Raw genomic sequence first — 18,990 nt, 5'->3', positions numbered from 1 at the left:
TGTTTTGAAGAATAGGGACCTTACAGGTGTACCATCGTCATATTATCTGTCATTAACAGTTCTTATGTATGTCCCTTTATAATGTTATATGCAATAGTGGCATCATCTGTGTTCCATGGACACATTCCCTATTTATGTGTCTTGTCATGGCTATATAACAGATGACTGGACAATATTTTTAATTTAAACAGCATGTTTAATTAAAGAAAATAGATTTAACATTGAATTCTGAAGTTTTCATTTTAGGACAAATTGGCCCAAAATGTACCTTGTCCTTTGCTGTTTATATATATTTGAAAACTTTATTCATTTGGTTACAAGTGATGTTCAAAGATAGAACATAATATTAAAGCTGTCAGAAAAAAACCCATTTAAAGCTGTATATTTTATAAAAGCTTGAAGATTTATTTAAGAGCAAAATGATTTTATATGATATTGACCTAATACCTCTTTGAAATTTTATAAAGTTACCACCATTAATGCATAGAATTTTGCTATTTCAACATTTGTCAAAGCAATATCATTAACAGTTTACACTGAGTTGATTGTCATGGCATTGAAAAATGGTTCATTCCATTCATATTTTGAGAGTAGTTGTCTTTTTGATAAAACATTTGAGATATACGTGTTATGCCAAAGATTTGTGATTTTTTGTTTGTCTAGTAGCTGTTTGTAAAATGAATACAATTTTCTTTTTAGCATTTAGCTCAGCAGCAGCACCAGCAAGAGTCTAATTCTGTACATGATATTGTGAATGCTGGAGAAGAATGTGGACTGAGCACAGAGGAATCGTCATTAACATGTGAAGATTTAAACACAGAAGAACCTCCACTAAATATAGACAATACAATGACTGTTGTGGGAGATATTGAATTCAAAGATGATTAGTGACTGATTGTAAAACAATGTAATATGTTTAAGTGGGAGAAGTTGTAATGGCTTTGTATATGTCAGTGGTGGCAGTAAGCAAAGTACCTGATCATTAATCTAAACATTACCTTGGTTAATAGACAAAATGTTCAGGATTGAGAATGGTCCATTGAAGAAAGCTACAGGAGGTTTAATGTTAAAGTTACTGAAAGCTTTGTAAGTAAAAAAGGCAGGCAAACAAACACTGATTTGTTCAGCTCAGTGAGCCATGTGCTTAAAACTGCTTAAATCAAATCTGCCTCTTTTTTCATCTGTGAAAGGCCAATATCATGTTTTGGTTCCACCATTGTATAAGATTGAAAAACCAAAATGATAAGATCAAAACAATAAAGATCATGCCATAGTCTTCAATCATCTTTGTGACTAACAGAAAATCTGAAAATTATTAGTTTCATTATTGTCATTAAAGCTCTAAACATGTGGATAGTCAGCAATTGTTTTCTTCCAAAGTCATTATATTTGGTTACTTATTCACCAGACATGGGGTCAATTACATTTGAAAGTAATTAATTACATTCAATTACAATTACAAAATCTTCAATTAAATTACACATTACATTTGACTTTTTTTACCAATGTAATTAATTACATTCCAATTACTTGGCAAATGTAATTAATTACTTCAATTACATTTGAAAGGAAAATTAAGATAAAACATTGAAAACATGCATTTATTCTATGATATGTACATAAGTATTATACATTGCTCTATAGTTATAACAATTAGACAGTGTTCAACTAGTATATACATTTTTGTATTGTGTCATATAACTTATTTAAGCATTTTCCCATTACATTTGACCATCATCAGCTTTTCAAATGTTCCATCAGCCAGTCTGCACCTTTCCGGCCTAATTGTTTTTCCAGCAGTGCTAAATAAGCGTTCAACTGGTGCAGATGTGGCTGGAATAGCAAAAATCCTCTCATTTGTCTACTAGACCAGAGATCAATGGTTAAACACACACTTTCAGCTCTTTTAAGAGTATTTACAAGGTTATTTTTTATTTCAACCGATTTTTCATGTAGAAGTTTCGAAGATAAATGCTTTCTGCTAGGCACTTGATACTTAGTGTCAGCTTTTTCCATCAAGTTTTTAAATTCTTCACTTTCGACAATAGAGAGTGGTAAAAGATCCCCAGCTATGAACATTATAAGAGCATTTGTCATTTCTAACTGTTTTGGATCAGACGGTGAATATTTTACACTTTTTTTTATGCATTGTGTCAATGTTGGTTGAATTTCTTTATTCTCAGAATGCAGAATGTACAAATCTCTGTGTTTTCTCTGAAAATTACAAAAGGCCTTATTTAATATCTTGAAAATATTAAATTGTTTTAATTTACCTATTGAAATTTTACATTTATTTAAATTTATTTGATTGTAAATGATACAAAAAAAAGAGCACTATTTTTTATTTTTTGAAATGATTTTCATTTTTATCCCAGCTTATTCAAATTATTTATCTTAAATAAGTGATTTAGAAATCTGACTTCTTAAAACAAAAATAAACTTTAGTTTTAATCACAACTAATTAATTTAATAAACAAAATATTTTCCAAATTTAAATGTAAGCTATTAGAGGATATAAGATAAATGAAATCTGGTTAGAAATGAAAAAGAAGCATTATGAATTTAGTAATTTTTAAAATTCTTATATAGTATTACCTTCATATGTGTAACAAAGTTGGATGTAACTTTATAACTTCCACTAATGAGGGTGCCACAATGCATACATTTTCCTTTGAAAGTATTTCCATTTTGGAAGTCATCAGGAACAGTAAAATGTTCCAGTACACTCTTGGAGCTCATTTTTAAATCTGATAAAATGTTTTCTTTCAACATTCATATATATAGTGAACAAATTTTGCAAGTGAGATTTTGTCATATGCATTATCCCTTCAAGAATTTAAACATGTACCTATAGGCCCTAGGGGTATATTTATCTCTCTCTAATTAGCCTTATATCTGTTTAACATAACTGTAATAAAAACAGTCATTATATAGTTTGTAATAAAACAAATAGATAGGTTATATTTATTGGTTATTTAAGTCCTTGAATAAAGTTAATTATGTTAAATCAATGTCTTAAAATATCTATCTAAATCTACTAATTAAGGTCAAGACAGTGACTTCCTAGTGGTTTCTTTTAAAATTATGGCATGTGTCTACATTTTTTTTATCATTCAATACAAAATGAAGAATCTACCATGGTTGTGTTAATACAGAAAGTATACTGTGAAGGCTTTTCTTTGTCAGCTTACAACATTTGTTAAGATTATTGCTTTTAATAATTTTTTGAGAAAACACAAGATTTAATCTTTTGATCCAAAATTTCAAATGTAATTGACTTGTAATTGAAAAGTAATTTTCAATTACAGGCAATTTTGGCTATGTAATTAATTACATTCAATTACATGTAATTGAAAAAATGCTCAATTACACATTACATTCAATTACATGATAAATTGTAATTAATTACAGTCAATTACAATTACATATTTCAATTACCCCATGTCTGTTATTCACATCAGGGAAATTACAAATTGCTAATGTTAGAATCATTCTACTGATTTACCCCTTTATTCTCTGACAAGAGGTGACCATCTAACTTATGTTGGTCATCCTTTTGCATTTAGCCTTAAGAGAAATATTAAGGGGGCTCAAGGGTCTAAATCATTTTTTTTTAATTTAATATAGGATTTCTCTTTATTTTTCTATAAATGAACTTTATCTTATACTTAATAGAAAAATAAAATAAAAAAATGGGGTCACCGTTAATTTACGCTCACAATCTGCCTTCGGAAGAATAAAATTGAGAATGGAAATGGGGAATATGTCAAAGAGACAACAACCAGACCAAAGAAAAAAACAACCGCAGAAGGTCACCAACAGGTCTTCAATGTAGCGAGAAATTCCCGCACCCGGAGGCGTCCTTCAGCTGGCCCCTAAACAAATATATACTAGTTCAGTGAAAATGAACGCCATACCAATTTTCAAATTAATTAAAAGAATACATTTTTGTTAATGTCGTTTTTTCTGTTGAACTTATAGGAGAAATAGCGGTAATATCGAAATAAAAAAAATACTAAATTACAAAAATCGCCTAAATTTTACAATTATTTACTTTATGTACAGCTTATTCTAAAAAAAAGCAATAAAAAATATAGGTCACAGATGAGTTAAGAAAGATATATGGCATTTTTGCACCAAAGGGAGATAATTTGGAGCTTTTTCAATGATATTTACATTTTAAAAGTCACCTGAGGCCAAAACGAACAGATTTTTTGGAATGATTTTTGTACCATATGAAAAAGTAACAACAACTATAGGTAACAAATAAAATTTGTAATGAAAAATTAATGTTTAATTTTTTCTGAAAATCCCGCGAGCCTCCTTAATCTAGAAGATGCTTCAAAGATCTTCAAATCAGATTTAAATCTACATGTAGAAATGTCTATTTGGTGCAGATTTGTTTCTGTTTTCAGAATTTTAAAGATGTGAGGATTTGAATAGAAATTTACCAAATTCTAGATGGTACTAAAAATCTAGAGTGTTGAAGAAGGAGTGATTGCCAATGAGACAACTATCCACCAGAGACAAATGACTTAGATTTTAGCAAAAATAGATCCCTGTATGACTTCAACAATAAGCAAAACCCACACTGCATAGCAAGCTACAAAAGGATCGTAACATGACAAATGTTAAAATAATTCAAATGAGAAAGCCAATGGTCTAATTTATAGTGTAACCTGCCTAGTTCAACACTGAGTATTCAGCCAACTTTAACCGACACATTTTCATAGTACCAAAATATGCCTATCCCTGCAGAAAAAAACCTGAGTATTCCAATGCTCTGCTTTATCAAACATTTTTTCAGATACCCCAGTGTTTCAGATTACACAGGTTAAACTGTATGTATATAAAAAAAATATGAATTCATGAAATATCAGTTATAAAAAATATTTGACATTTTGAGTATTCTCATTTGTCAAATTACACCATTATAAAAAAAAAAACTCTTTTCATCATGCATATAGCTTTTCTTTAAATGATTCTTATATGACTCCAGGTATACATTTACCACATAGATGACTCATACTGATCAGGGTTAAAATATTTCAACACATAAAATTTCCAGTGATCTCAGAAGATGATTGGATGGGTTTAAGGGTCACAATCTTTATCAGCTCACTGTATAAATCAAAGTATGCTAACAGGTGTTCATGATATTGACAACTTTGTGAAATCTGGAAGGCATTCAAAGGTACTTTCTTTAAATGAATTAATTTAATTTATAGAGAAACAGGTTATTCCATGGTTACTCCTGGATTATTAGATTTGTGCAAGCTGGATGCTAGTAGTTAAATTATCCATTTTAAAGTCCTCGCTGAGGCGCTGTATCTAAAATTGATAATTTATCTGGATTGAATATATCATTTGGAGTGTATGTTTTAGCAGCAAGTCAACATTTCTATTGTTCTTATGAGGTTAGATTCATACAGAAAATAGAGGGTGAACGATACCAAAGGGACATTCAAACTCATAGATTGAAAATAAACTGACAACACCATGGTTAAAAAAGAAAAATACTAACAGACAAATTTAGTACACAAATCAGAACATAGAAAACTAAAGACTAAGCAACAGGAATTCCACAGAAAACGGGGGATGATATCCGGTGTTTCTGTAGGGTAAGCAGATTCTGTTCCACATGTGGCACCACTTCTTCCTAAGAAGTTCCTAAATGAAGTTAGCCTCATGAGGATAAATGAACAAGTCGGCAACGAGAGGGGTCCAATTGGTTCCCATTGAAATGTTTGTTGAAAACACGTCCTCCAGAAGTGAAGCATCTACAAAGATACAAAGTAGGATTTTCCCTCCCTAAGACATGCTACTTGTATCTATGTTGGCCATTCGTTTTTATCAAACAAAACAATACCAACTGTTACAATTATTCTTTTAGTTTGGAATGGGGAATACTAGTGTAAAGTGTAGAAAAGCCATTTTAATACTATTGCAAGATGAAAGAGTCTTAGATTTTATGTACTCTAAAAGATCTTTGGATATTATTCGTATTCACATCTGATTCACGCCATCTCTACAATAGGCAGTTTCACAAATACTTTGAAGCATGGCTTTGATTGCTGATATATTTGGTGTTTATAATTCGTAGTAACTGTTGTTTGTCCAGATCGTCAAGACAAACAAAATAGTTGCTCTAAAGAGCCTATATTACTCACCTTGGTTTATGTGCATATCAAACAAAAGATTACAATTTTTTTTAATACAAATATTAAAAATTTAATATAATATAATGAGTAAGGGAGCTACCATTTGATTTTTATGGGGGGGGGGGGGGAGGGGGGGCTAGGATGAAATTTGAAAAAAATAGGCAGGACAGGAGTTTTGAGTTAAAAAAAAAGGCAGGATGAGACACTTGCAAAAAAAGTCAGGATAAACTAAAAAAAAAAAAAGGCAGGACCAGGTAGGATGAAAAATAAAAAGGCAGGACAGAGATTACAACTAAAAAAAAAGGCAGGACAAAAATTTTCATCCTAGCCCCCCCATAAAAATCAAATGGTAGCTCCCTAAGGTTTCCTCATAATGAACCAATTGACCATTTTGGTCACGTTTGACTTATTTGTAGATATTACTTTGCTGAACATTAATGCTGTTTACAGATTATCTCTATCTATCTATCTATAATAATGTTCAAAATAATGACTAAAATCTTCAAAATTTCCTTAAAATTATCTATTAAGGGTTGTCCAATTCGTCTGAAAATTTTAGGGCAAATAGATCTTAAAATCTGATAAACGTCGTCGTGGTCCGTGTGTTATCTATTTCAAACATCTTCTCTGAAACTACTGATCTAATTCCAAGCTGAATGATTTTAAGGTAATTTGGAATAAAGTTTGTGTTTTATTTTCTGTCTCGTAAAAAAAATTGGCTTAAAATAGAATATACGGGTAAATGCAGTTTTTGGCTTATATCTCAAAATCCGAAGCATTTAGAGCAAATCTGACATAGTGGTAATAGTGTTCATTAATAGAAATTCTATCGTCCCTAAAATTTTCAAATAAATCTTATAACCCATTGTTGGATTGCTGCAACTAAATTGGTAACTTTAAGGAAACTTTGCAGTTTTTGGTTCTTATTTTGAATAAGTTTAATGACCAAAATTATCAATGGACCCCTTAAGGTATTAATATTGCCCTTTTACAACATTTACACAATTTGTTTATCGTGTTTTCAAAAAATCTTCTTTGAAACTACTGAACCAATTCCAACCAAACTTAAGCTGCCTGCTGTTTAGGGTAAATAGAATAAAATTTGTGTTTTATATTGTTGATTTCTGTGCCATTTGATCTGTTGTGGAGATTTGTCTCATTGGTAATCATTCCACATGTTTTTCATATATCTTAGATCTATTGTTACTTGTCTTCATATACGATTATTTGCCTTTCCTAGAATGCTGAATTTAAGTTTACCCTTTTTTTTGGTTCTTGGCTAAAAGATAGCCAGAAATTATAAACAGAATAATAATAAACTATCGATAATACAAGATTATGAACAAAAAGATTTCAGTAGTTAAAATAAGTCTACTAATTATTAGAGGGCGTTCATTGTTTAAGATGCACAAAGACCTAGAGAAGTAAAACGTGCTATTAAGATGAGGTAGTTATTCAATCTATTGTTTCTGGATTGCACACTTGGTATATTCTTATTCAACAAAGTATTATCAGAAAACTATCTTTTATTCTATAATTTTCCACATGTATCAGTTTTTTCAGCTACATGTATCGTCAACTGGATCTGTCAAAATTATGACCCCAAAAAAAATGGGTGGGAACTAAAATTCTAATTAATTTACAAAAAGTAAGAGCTTATAAAGAGTCTCACTCATAAAATGAAAACAACACCTTATTTCCTACGTCTTAAGTGGATATACCTTAGTAGACTTTTTTAAATAAAAAATTTATAAACGGACAATTTTAGAAAGGTTTGTTAAAGAATCATGTCCGTATCGAAGTTCCGACTACCAAGCATATTTTGGCACAACTTTTCAGAATATTTGTGTTTTAAAGCTATACTCCGTATTTAATTTGGTTTTCCAAATGTTCCAGCGCTACTTACAAGTTTGGTAGACGTAAATGTCTATAAGCTTATATATCATCTTTGAAGAGTTTTAACAACGACATCAGCATTTTGTGACATTCAGAATGCTTAAATAGCAGGAGCCACTTAACTTGTCAACTCTACCGGGCTTGATCTTTTTAAAGGGCATCCGATCACATCAGTGTATGTTTGCTACGTTGGTTTGTCTTCTTAATTAAAGAGTTGTAAACATCGGTAAACTACAGCTGCCTTAGTTTAGAACAAGGACGTTTCAGGACAATTTAAAGTTTACGAATTGCGTAAAGTATGAGAAAAGTATACTCTTTGGCAATAAGGATCTATGACTCATTTTGGTTTTGATGCATCGAAACGTTTATTTTCTTTTTGCTCGTCAGAAAACAAATATGCTAACACTATATATATCAAAACCATCGAAATCTGCTTCGAATTGTTTTTGTCTTAATGTTACTTTAAGGACAGGTGAATTTATCTTATTGACAGTAACCTTATCAGTATGATCATGTCTTATCTTCTGATACATTAAAACTGAAAGTGGAAAATGTTCAGGACAGTGTGTGCAATATGTGAGTCAAACTTTATTCACAAGTAAAAATAATTTTAATATGAAAAAAATGCAATTAAACTTAAAAATACAAAATCGGGATTAATATATTAGGATCCAAGTAATTACTATTTTTTACAAAGTTTAATCATAGAGTATAATCAAATGTTGCAGAAATTTCAAAGGGTGAAGTTCATCCCCTTCGTACGTTATTGGACGCCATCACGAGTTTGTTTCACCGTTACTTACGGAATATCCGTTCACAGATGATATCGGATATTTTCTTAATGTCGTAACAACATTTCAACGAATGTGATCTACTAAATTGACTATTTATTGTGGTTGTAGTATCATGAGCAACACGATGGGTACCCAATGTGAACAAGAATCTACCCACCCTTCCAGAAAACCTAAGATCACTCCCCCCCCCCAGTTTTGGTGGTGTTCGTGGTCCTTAGTCTTTAGCGTTCTATGCTCGTGTCTTGTGTAATATTGTTTGTCTGTTTGTGTTTCTCCTGTTTAGCCCTGCATTGTCAGTTTATTTTCGATCAATGGGTTTCAATGTCCCTCTAGTACCTTTCGCCCCTCTTTTATAAGCATTTAACAGTGAAAGGATACCAGCTTATAACATTGACAATGAAGTTAATATTAGCTTTCTAAATCCAGTCAATTGCGTTAACTTCGTTGTCTGGAAGGTTTTTATCGACGTAAAATCAGAAATTTACAGGGATATTATCTGTCAAATTCATTTTTTATCGATTTGACTCAAATTCTTATAGCTGATTTATATCTTACTAAAACGTATATCAAAATTACAAGAATTCTGAAATAAACAATAAGCAATGCAAGAACTCGATGATATTTCTCAGGTTTTTGTCTGTATGTTTGTCTAGACGCAATCTAATTAAACATCGATCGAGGTTATTTCTGAAGACTGCCGACGGTTACCTGCTATAAACATGAATATAAATGAATAGTGACCTCGTGCAATTGGACTTTTTAATTTGTGTCATAGGTTAGAAGATAAGCTAATCATCATTGTTACCTGTACAAAAGTGACTTTTTTGTGTATCAGTCAATGTTGACATTTTTTCATATGTCATTTTAATCTTTGATTAAAGTAATTTTTAGTTTCTCATACAACAAAGGGAAATTTTACTTAGTATTTGATTGGGCTTGCTATTTGTTTTGACTCGAACACCATTGGGGAGTCCTCTATAGACTTTACGCGTGTGTGGCCTATCAAACTAAACCTGGTATCTTAGATGAGTTTTTACATGTAACACTTTTTTTTAAGAAATGCTTTAACGAAGTGTTTTAGTTGTCTTAAATGACACAGACAAGTTATTTTATCATATAGGTTACTTTTACATTATTTATGGCGACAGGATGTCAAAAATACAGAACACTAACCCTACGTGAGTACTATTAATTATACAGCTACATTTTATAGTATTTAGAGTGTTACATGTATGAATATTTTCCCACAGCAAAGATTCTTTTTAAGTAATTTTGAAACCAAATACTCTCTTTTAGCATTAACATCGTTTCGAAGAACTTGGCATAGATAAAACACATCAAACGAATGGACAACAACTGTCATACTCCTGACTTGGTACAGGCATTTTCAAATGTAGGAAATGATTAGTTGAACCTGGTTTTATAGCGTTAAACCTCTAACTTGTATTACAGCCACATCAAGTTCCGTCACATTTACAACGATACGCGTGAACAAAACAGGCATAACATTCAGGTAGAATTGGCAAAATAGGGTATACTGTACTTACACATGTCGTATCTTCTATAAGGCTTGATTATCCAGACTGGAATTGCCTTGGCTGTTTAGCAAGGATACTTAGTATTCTTGTGACAATAAGACTTATAATATATTTAAGGGTTGAACTGTTTGGTTTCCAAGACGTCATGATGCATATGGCTGGTGGATACAGAATATCATTTTATGTATCGGAAACAGACTGTAAAGACCCGTCGTCTTTGCCTGGAGAATTTCACGAACCCTTTGGTGGAACAGTTGACTTCTACTTCCAATACACTGAAGACAATGTTTTGACAGCGCAATTCTCAATGTCAAAATTCGAAAGAAACTCCACAGGTATCTTAGGCTTGTATTGCTAGACTCAAATTGTGATTGGCAGTCAAACTATCAACAGTTAAGCAGCATACTATACAGTGGCGTTTATTCATTATACAGAAATAACAAAAACAATGATTGAACCTTGATTTCCTTATTTACCACACACATGAATGGTACATGCGAAACCTGAAAACAAACTTACCTTTTTATCTCGTTTGGTCGTCGTTAGTTTATGTAAGTGTTTTCTTTATTGATAGTTAAATTACTGCCTTTTTCGTTAAAGTTTTAAAATCAAATTAATTGCATATTTTCACCCCCAATAAAAGACAGCACACATCGCAAATATATTATATATAACCAATGATACTTGTATTGCAGGAGGTCTGGTAACCATTCTTCGGCAAGCTTTCTTAACACAAACAGACGAAGTTTACTGGATGGTATCAGTTCTTACACCAGACAAATCTGAAGTTATCTCATCTTGGTCCTTTGCTTGCGCATTTGGTAACAATACAAAAAAGTATGAACAAAGTGTATTTGTAAATATAAGTCTTTTTAGTTATCTTAAAAGTTTTATAATAATATCTTATCATGTACAAGATCTAATGAATCAGATATTGATAAATGATAATGCATTTGCAATAATTAACAAAACGCATATTATATATACATTTACAAAGCTTAATTTACTGAAGTTAAGTTTATGAAATCATGCTTCAGTATAAACACACTGAACATGCAAATTTAGTTATTGTTATTCCAACGGTGATTGAATTTTACCTATGTGCCTTATAAAGTATGTATTGCAATCGGAAACATACTTAAATCATCTAATGCTAAACTTAACATTTAGTCGGTGAATCATAGTATAACCATTCAAATGTACCTGAGTGACATTTAGTCGGTGAATCATAGTATAACCATTTACCTGTACCTGAGTGACATTTAGTCGGTAAATCATAGTATAACCATTCACCTGTACCTGAGTGACATTTAGTCGGTGAATCATAGTATAACCATTCACCTGTACCTTAGTAAAATGTAGTCGGTAAATCATAGTATAACGATTCACCTGTACCTGAATGACATTTAGTCTGTGAATCATAGTATAACGATTCACCTGCTCCTGAGTGACATTTAGTCGGTAAATCATAGTATAACCATTCACTTGTACCTGAGTGACATTTAGTCGGTGAATCATATTATAAACATTTACCTGTACCTGAGTGACATTTAGTCGGTGAATCATAGTATAACCATTCACTTGTACCTGAGTGACATTTAGTCGGTGAATCATAGTATAACGATCCACCTGCACCTGAGTGACATTTAGTCGGTAAATCATAGTATAACTATTCACCTTTACCTTAGTAAAATGTAGTCAGTAAATCATAGTATAACCATTTACCTGTACCTGAGTGACATTTAGTCGGTAAATCATAGTATAACTATTCACCTTTACCTTAGTAAAGTTTAGTCGGTAAATCATAGAATAACCATTAACCTGTACTTCAGTGACATTTTAAGGCATCTTAAAGGGTATTGATCCGTAACCCAGCATTGCAAAACTGGTCACAATGGAAAACAAACAAGCAATAAAACAAATGAATACCATCATTGAAAAGTTAAATCGGGAAGGCGCCTGAAATAACAGTTTTCTTGACTGATACGGCCCATCAAAAATATTCTTTCACAGAAAAAACGACCATTTATATAAATTTCAACCTATAACATGAATCTATCAGATCTAGAAATATCATCATTATACGATTGCACGTGCATGTCTGTCTGAATTATATTTATCTTTATATTTATTTGACTATCTGCAGTATTTTGACGCCACCTCGGTGGATAATATTATGATGGCGTCTAAATCTGAATTACGCACAAATGCTAATACATTTTAACGAGTCTATGCATTGTTAATTGTTTGTTATTTTTTGTTTGTTATTTTTTTTTTTGAATTATTTTTAGGACTTTTTAAATCAAAAATGAGAATTTGGTTTAAATCGATGAACATGTATTTAAAAATACTCATCATAGATACCAGGACTAAATTTTGTACTAACACCAAACGCACGTTTCGTAACTGTAACTCGCGCAAATTCATCCTTTGAATTTCATATTGGTATTTTCCGTAGCCTATGGTGAAAATGCATTATAATGTCTAACTTCTTATTGTCTATAAACGTTCTGTTTCAGCAGCAACGATGTGAGATTTTTTGCAGACGAAACATCACAACCACAACAGTTGCATTCCTTTGATGATATCAAATCCGCTTTAATGACGGGAAGCCGAGTGTGGTATAACGCAATGTTTTTTCTCTGTAAAGGAGATGTTCCCTGGACAGTTACCGGTGGTCACGTGAGAGGTATGAAATGTAGTCAACTAATAGTGTTGAGCTGAAAGTATTGAGCGAACTTTTTTTTATCTCAATAATGTGCTTTTCTGTGTAACTTAAGAGCCAATATGAGGAACATTACCCCTGAATGTTTTCAACATTAAACTCAAAACACTGTTGAATTCATATAGTAGCGTTCCATTAGATCTACCGAAACCTCGATATAAACACCTGTTATTGGTGTCATATAGTAGCGTTCCATTAGATCTACCGAAACCTCGATATAAACACCTGTTATTGGTGTCATATAGTAGCGTTCCATTAGATCTACCGAAACCTCGATATAAACACCTGTTATTGGTGTCATATAGTAGCGTTCCATTAGATCTACCGAAACCTCGATATAAACACCTGTTATTGGTGTCATATAGTAGCGTTCCATTAGATCTACCGAAACCTCGATATAAACACCTGTTATTGGTGTCATATAGTAGCGTTCCATTAGATCTACCGAAACCTCGATATAAACACCTGTTATTGGTGTCATATAGTAGCGTTCCATTAGATCTACCGAAACCTCGATATAAACACCTTTTATTGGTGTCATATAGTAGCGTTCCATTAGATCTACCGACACCTCGATATAAACACCTGTTATTGGTGTCATATTTTCGATATTTGTTATCATTATCATTTCTTCAATTTTAAAACAAATTGATAAATCATAGAATTATACAGAACACTGGTTGAAATATTATCAATTTCTTAAACTTCTGAATCTATTCTTCGCATCTGGTCAGATCAATTGTCTATAAAATTGTGGGAAGCGATATATCAAATGATATAGTAGGAACCATAGCTACCTTTGAATTCTTATTAATGTGAATAAATTGTCTTGATAGGTAAACGTTTTTCAGCCAAATTAATGTGAGTAAATTGTCTTGATAGGTACACGCTTTACAGCCACATTAATGTGAGTAAATTTCTTGATAGGTAAACGTTTTTCAGCCAAATTAATGTGAGTAAATAGTCTTGATAGGTACACGCTTTACAGCCACATTAATGTGAGTAAATTTTCTTGATAGGTAAACGTTTTTCAGCCAAATTAATGTGAGTAAATAGTCTTGATAGGTACACGCTTTACAGCCACATTAATGTGAGTAAATTTTCTTGATAGGTAAACGTTTTTCAGCCAAATTAATGTGAGTAAATAGTCTTGATAGGTATACGGTTTCAGCCACATTAATAACAAATATGCTGTTGTCTTTATTACTAGTATAAGAAAATAAAACCCAGGAAATTGAAGATTTGATTTTTTCTGTAGATTTTGATATAACTGTCTCAAACTCTCAAGAGATCATCAGTTCCTCTTTGAATGCTCTGGTACGTCGGACAGGTACAGTACAGTCAGAATACATTGTTGTTACGAGTGCAATCCATGACAACAGGATTGTTAACTTCGAAGTGACGGATAACTATGCTAAGACATTTAACACGGTCTTCAATGGAACGAAAATGTGTTACCTACAAACAACAATGCCTGGTGGAACTGTCAATTATTATGTTGTGTGAATATCAATATAAACAACTTGTAAAATAATATCTTATTTTCATGCCAACAAAGTCCTATTAGTATCAATTATCTAAAATAATCAATAATCTAAGTAAAATTAACATTGAGAGTGTTAATTATGTAAAAGAGAGGTGAAAGATACAGAAGGAATACTCAAACTCATCAATCGAAAATAAACTGGCGACGCCATGACAATAAAGAAAAGACCAACAGACGAACAAAGTACACAAATAAGAAACTAAAGGTTAGCAACCCCAACCCCCAACAAAACTGGGGGGTGATCACTGTTAGGAATGGTAGGCAGATCCATCTACACATGTGGCAACCGTCGTTTTGCTCATTTTGAAATAAACCCGGGGATTATTCTAATTCGGTAGAAAACATTCAGAGAAAAAGGGGATAGAATTGCAGTTACGACAATTGAAATATATCCGTTGTCATCTGTGATAATCCATAACGGTCAACCAACTAATTATGTTAAACACTTATTGCTATTTGACCTCCTTTACTAGACATTACCCTCACAGACGTTCCCATAAAATGTTGACGTCATAGCATTTAAAAGACAATTAGTTGAGAGGTTGATAGAAAAAATAGCTTCTCCGGGAAAACCGTCTGTTCGAGGGCTTTTACAGCCAGTCAAGGTCGTCTTTAAAAAAACCAATTCCCTTAAATTTAGATAAAGAGTCGATGTATGAATTTGTAAGTCAAGCTTATTCCATTCTCGTATTGTTCAGTGGAATATATAAACAATGTATGGTATGCGAGTTTCTCGACGTAAATATGAATGGACTATTTGTCAATATCTTGTATTTATTGATCGTGTATTTCTGCATCCTTGGCTTTCACATTATTTGGTTTAAACATTCCAAGTAAGTCACCCTAATATAAAGTTTCTTTTCTTTTCATTGTCAGTGGATGTTAAGCAAACAGCCATTAATCAAATTGATCATTCATAATCATGGTGTATGCAGGACACGCATGTTCAGATATTTTTTTACCAAATGCATAGTTGATCCATCTTTAATAAGATTTCCTAAGTGACTTTTTGACATATTGTAGGGGGGAAATACTGACATCTATCGTTAACATCGTCTGTTTTAGGTATACAATTGTCTGAAATGTTGCATTTTCTCTGTGTTTTGACAGTGCGTGTTTCTTATAATATCAACACTTGGGTACTCTAGTTTTTATTCTATATTTTCATTTCTTCCGTTACATCTTAAGCCTGTATTTAGTCGGAAGTAAGAAAATGGCTAGTCGTCAACATTATGACGGTAATACAGTGACTGCTAAAAAGAAATTATCTGATAAAGTTGTTTTTCGATCTTTCATGTGGTGAAACAACACTTTTTTTAAATAGCCATTAATTGTTGGTAACGATAAAGCTATACCAAATTAAAAAAATGAAATTTTCACATTCAATACATACGTGTACTGCGTTTAAAATTAATGTAGTATCAAGTTCTCGGTCAAATATCTTTAACATGTATCGGAAGCATTAACAAAAGGACGCGCACATGACAATGTAATGTCCCTCTTCTACAGCATTGGAGTTTTGATACTTAATATAGAGAGAGGAATGGAAAGAAGAAAAAAAGACCATTTAAAGCCATCAGTGTATTGGAAAATTAGGCATTAAATCTTAGACAAATAAATGAACAGGAAAATTGACAGGCGTTAGAAAAGCAATAGACGTATTTGAAAGACATTCGACAAACCATTTATTGCTAGCTTTAATGAGCATGTTAATAAAACTAAATGTATCTTTGAAATGATCATATATGTTCATACACTAATTGACATGATAAATAAAAATGAAATTAAATATCGCTAGGAAAGCTAAAACTTCACATTCAGGGCAACATTTATTACAATGAAGGTGGCCTTCGGTTGTTGTCTGCTCTATGGTCGGGTTGTTGTCGCTTTGACACATTTCCTATTTCCTTTCTGAATTTTACATATAGCATTAGTAGAGCAAAATAAAACTTTAAAATTATTTTCCAAATTATATTCCAATTAAGCATATATACATATCTCATTAAAAATAAAAGTTGGGGAGAATTTTCAGTATAAAATTGAGAATGCTATCGGGGAATGTGTTATTGAGTCAACAACCCGACCAAAGATTCAGCCGAAAGCTACTAATGGGCGTATTCTATTTACATGCGGGCCAATTAAAAAAAACCAACTAAAACCCTCTTTTACATTGTTCAATGTGCATTTTCAGGATTTGACACTCCATGAATAATTCAAGATAAAATTATGAATCGATTTAAGACAGTAAAAAATACCAGAATTTTTGAATTTTTTTTTTAATCAACTCTCCTGAAAACTAAAATTCAACAAAAACCAATTGCAAACATAAAAGAAAAGAAAAAAGAGGACATTCCTAGTTAGAGATGGGTTTCCTATTTTTTTTCAACAAAACTAGTCATAGTTTCAAGTATCTGTAAATTATTTATTCAATTATCAATTCGTTCATTTTTGTTTCTTAACGTCTAGTGGCAAACATTTTAGTATTTCAATTCAATTCGAAGGCATATGACATAATGTAAAATTGTAGAACGTTTCTATATTTATAATCAAAATAATCAAGCATGTTACTTAAAAAAATACAATGAAATAAGGTAAAATGATAATAAAATATTATTTACCAATACATCCATGTAATAAAACATCACCGGCAGGGGACATGTCTCCCATCATGATTATATGAAAGAGGAAAAGATATAAGCCAGTTTTAAACAGTAAACAAATTGTATAATAACCTGACTTAATGAAAATCTACTACACTCTCTCACCCGCATTAAATCTGTATTGATTTACATAAATTATTACCCTTCCATTCTTTAATGAATAAATACATTAAAACAAATACTGAACAACAGAATGATATGTGAGCCTTATCGGTGAATTTCTTGTTAACTTTGTTGGCTGACTGTCAGTAATTCTAAAGCACTGGTTATAGATCTTTTCCTTCTTCCTGAAAATACAAAGTCAAAAGTATTAAACTATACATGTTCTATTATTGGGACACTTAATTGCTACAAGATACCAAGAATACGCATACCATAGATAAATGTTAACGTTATATTCATAGCCAAATAAAATAAATATCACATAAACATGAAAGCAAAAATTAGCCCAGGTCGGCTGTACTTGTCTGATTTGCAAACTTAGTTTAACCGTAATCGGAATTACGACCATCCCAATATGGCGACGGCAGATATAGGTAAAATCTTTGCAGACGTTTTTCTCAAATGTAGCATTTTTTTGTCAATAGCATTACATCATATTTGAATCGTAACGGTGCACTGGAATTGTCTAAGTGCTTTGAAAATTGCCGTTGAAAAATTCGGGATGATAATCGTAACTCTATGGAAGTTTTCTTGTTAAATAATCGTAATTTTCTTTATCGGATAATAGTTACTGAAAAATAATAAATGTGTTCTTCAGCATTTTAATGGTATTTTGTGTGTTAAAATGCAAATGTCTAGTTAATTGATAACATTAACGGAAAATAAAAATAAATGAAGAAACTTGCAGGTAAATATCCAAGACAAATTTACTTATATATCTCGATTTATGGGCGTTTTTCAATAAAACCGTGATTTCTTGTCCTAGCCCCTTAAAAAAATGTGTGAGATCTGTACAAGTGATTTTTTGTCCTAGCTAGTAAATGGAATTAGATTTAACAGTTTTAAGCAAAGAAACATACTATTTTTAGAGGGATTAAAAAGATATTGATCCCTGAATGATAAAAAAAAAATGGCATGTCCCTAGACGCCCTATTCAACATTCATTCTCAATGTGCAAGAGATATAAACATGAGGATCTAACAAAAGAAGTTATGCTTTAATAACGGAAGCAAAAGAAAAGCACATCAAAAGGACAAGAACGATACCGTATTTTTGTTAATGTCCACTACGAAACGGTTCAAATCTCCTTCAGTATCTGGTTTTAAAATTATGAAACAAATATCAGTGTACAACTTAGTACTTGCTTTGATGAATAGAATCATTCTTGTTACTATTGCAATATAGGGATTGTGGGGAAAAAATAAAACCTGTAAATATGTCTACTACAAAACGGTCACCTACGAAACAAGTATTGGAGATTTTGTACTTTTTCAATTATATTCGTGCAAAACAAATAACAAGGGTAAGTTTCGTGTAATTTTCACTATCTTATCAACATAGAATAGGGTTGATGTCAACTACGAAATTTTTGTTCACTACGATCGAAACGGTTTTGTCCCCTACGACACTCACCAAAATGTCCACTACGTAACATGAGTTGTACGTTCATATGTGAAGTACTGTCTAATCTTTATCGATAAAATTGCTTCTCAAATTCATAAAAAAAA

The 18,990-nt window shown here is 31.8% G+C and overlaps 4 protein-coding genes across 9 annotated transcripts in view; 2 read left to right on the top strand and 2 right to left on the bottom strand.

The window, feature by feature from the left end:
• Positions 1 to 1,356, top strand: part of LOC134683349 (zinc finger protein 76-like) — a 34,156-nt gene extending 32,800 nt beyond the window's left edge. For all 4 annotated transcript variants that reach the window (XM_063542600.1, XM_063542598.1, XM_063542601.1 and 1 more), the window contains exon 14: positions 700 to 1,356. In XM_063542600.1, the coding sequence (XP_063398670.1) occupies positions 700 to 888 (189 nt within the window). In that variant the 3' untranslated portion in view covers positions 889 to 1,356. The remainder of the gene's footprint in view (positions 1 to 699) is intronic.
• A 381-nt stretch (positions 1,357 to 1,737) lies between these two features.
• Positions 1,738 to 2,903, bottom strand: LOC134684916 (E3 SUMO-protein ligase ZBED1-like). Its single transcript, XM_063544233.1, has 2 exons — positions 2,596 to 2,903; positions 1,738 to 2,214 (listed from the first exon to the last, which is right to left on the bottom strand). Exons 1-2 carry the CDS (start codon positions 2,770 to 2,772, stop codon positions 1,738 to 1,740), a joined length of 654 nt encoding a protein of 217 aa, XP_063400303.1. The 5' UTR covers positions 2,773 to 2,903.
• A 3,902-nt stretch (positions 2,904 to 6,805) lies between these two features.
• On the top strand, positions 6,806 to 14,648 carry LOC134684186 (uncharacterized). 3 transcript variants are annotated; one of them, XM_063543465.1, is made up of 6 exons: positions 6,806 to 6,828; positions 9,972 to 10,029; positions 10,507 to 10,724; positions 11,085 to 11,226; positions 12,909 to 13,078; positions 14,373 to 14,648. In XM_063543465.1, the coding sequence occupies exons 2-6, from the start codon at positions 10,001 to 10,003 to the stop codon at positions 14,618 to 14,620; spliced, it is 807 nt and encodes a 268-aa protein (XP_063399535.1). In that variant the 5' UTR covers positions 6,806 to 6,828; positions 9,972 to 10,000; the 3' UTR covers positions 14,621 to 14,648. The 3 variants fall into 3 exon arrangements, with proteins under 3 accessions (XP_063399535.1, XP_063399534.1, XP_063399533.1); XM_063543464.1 differs by lacking the exon at positions 6,806 to 6,828 and adding an exon at positions 8,522 to 8,633 and having other exon boundaries at positions 12,912 to 13,078; XM_063543463.1 differs by lacking the exon at positions 6,806 to 6,828 and adding an exon at positions 8,522 to 8,633.
• Positions 14,649 to 16,321: 1,673 nt separating this feature from the next.
• The window catches only part of LOC134683348 (uncharacterized), a 42,537-nt gene continuing 39,868 nt past the window's right edge, over positions 16,322 to 18,990 (bottom strand). Inside the window, exon 3 of the mRNA XM_063542597.1 lies at positions 16,322 to 17,607. Coding sequence (XP_063398667.1) covers positions 17,546 to 17,607 — 62 coding nt within the window. The 3' untranslated portion in view covers positions 16,322 to 17,545. The remainder of the gene's footprint in view (positions 17,608 to 18,990) is intronic.

This window comes from Mytilus trossulus, chromosome 9 (assembly GCF_036588685.1).
Source record: "Mytilus trossulus isolate FHL-02 chromosome 9, PNRI_Mtr1.1.1.hap1, whole genome shotgun sequence".
NCBI lineage: Eukaryota > Metazoa > Mollusca > Bivalvia > Mytilida > Mytilidae > Mytilus > Mytilus trossulus.
The sequence above is the reverse complement of the archived record's forward strand: the minus strand, read 5'-3'. Positions and strand labels throughout refer to the sequence as shown.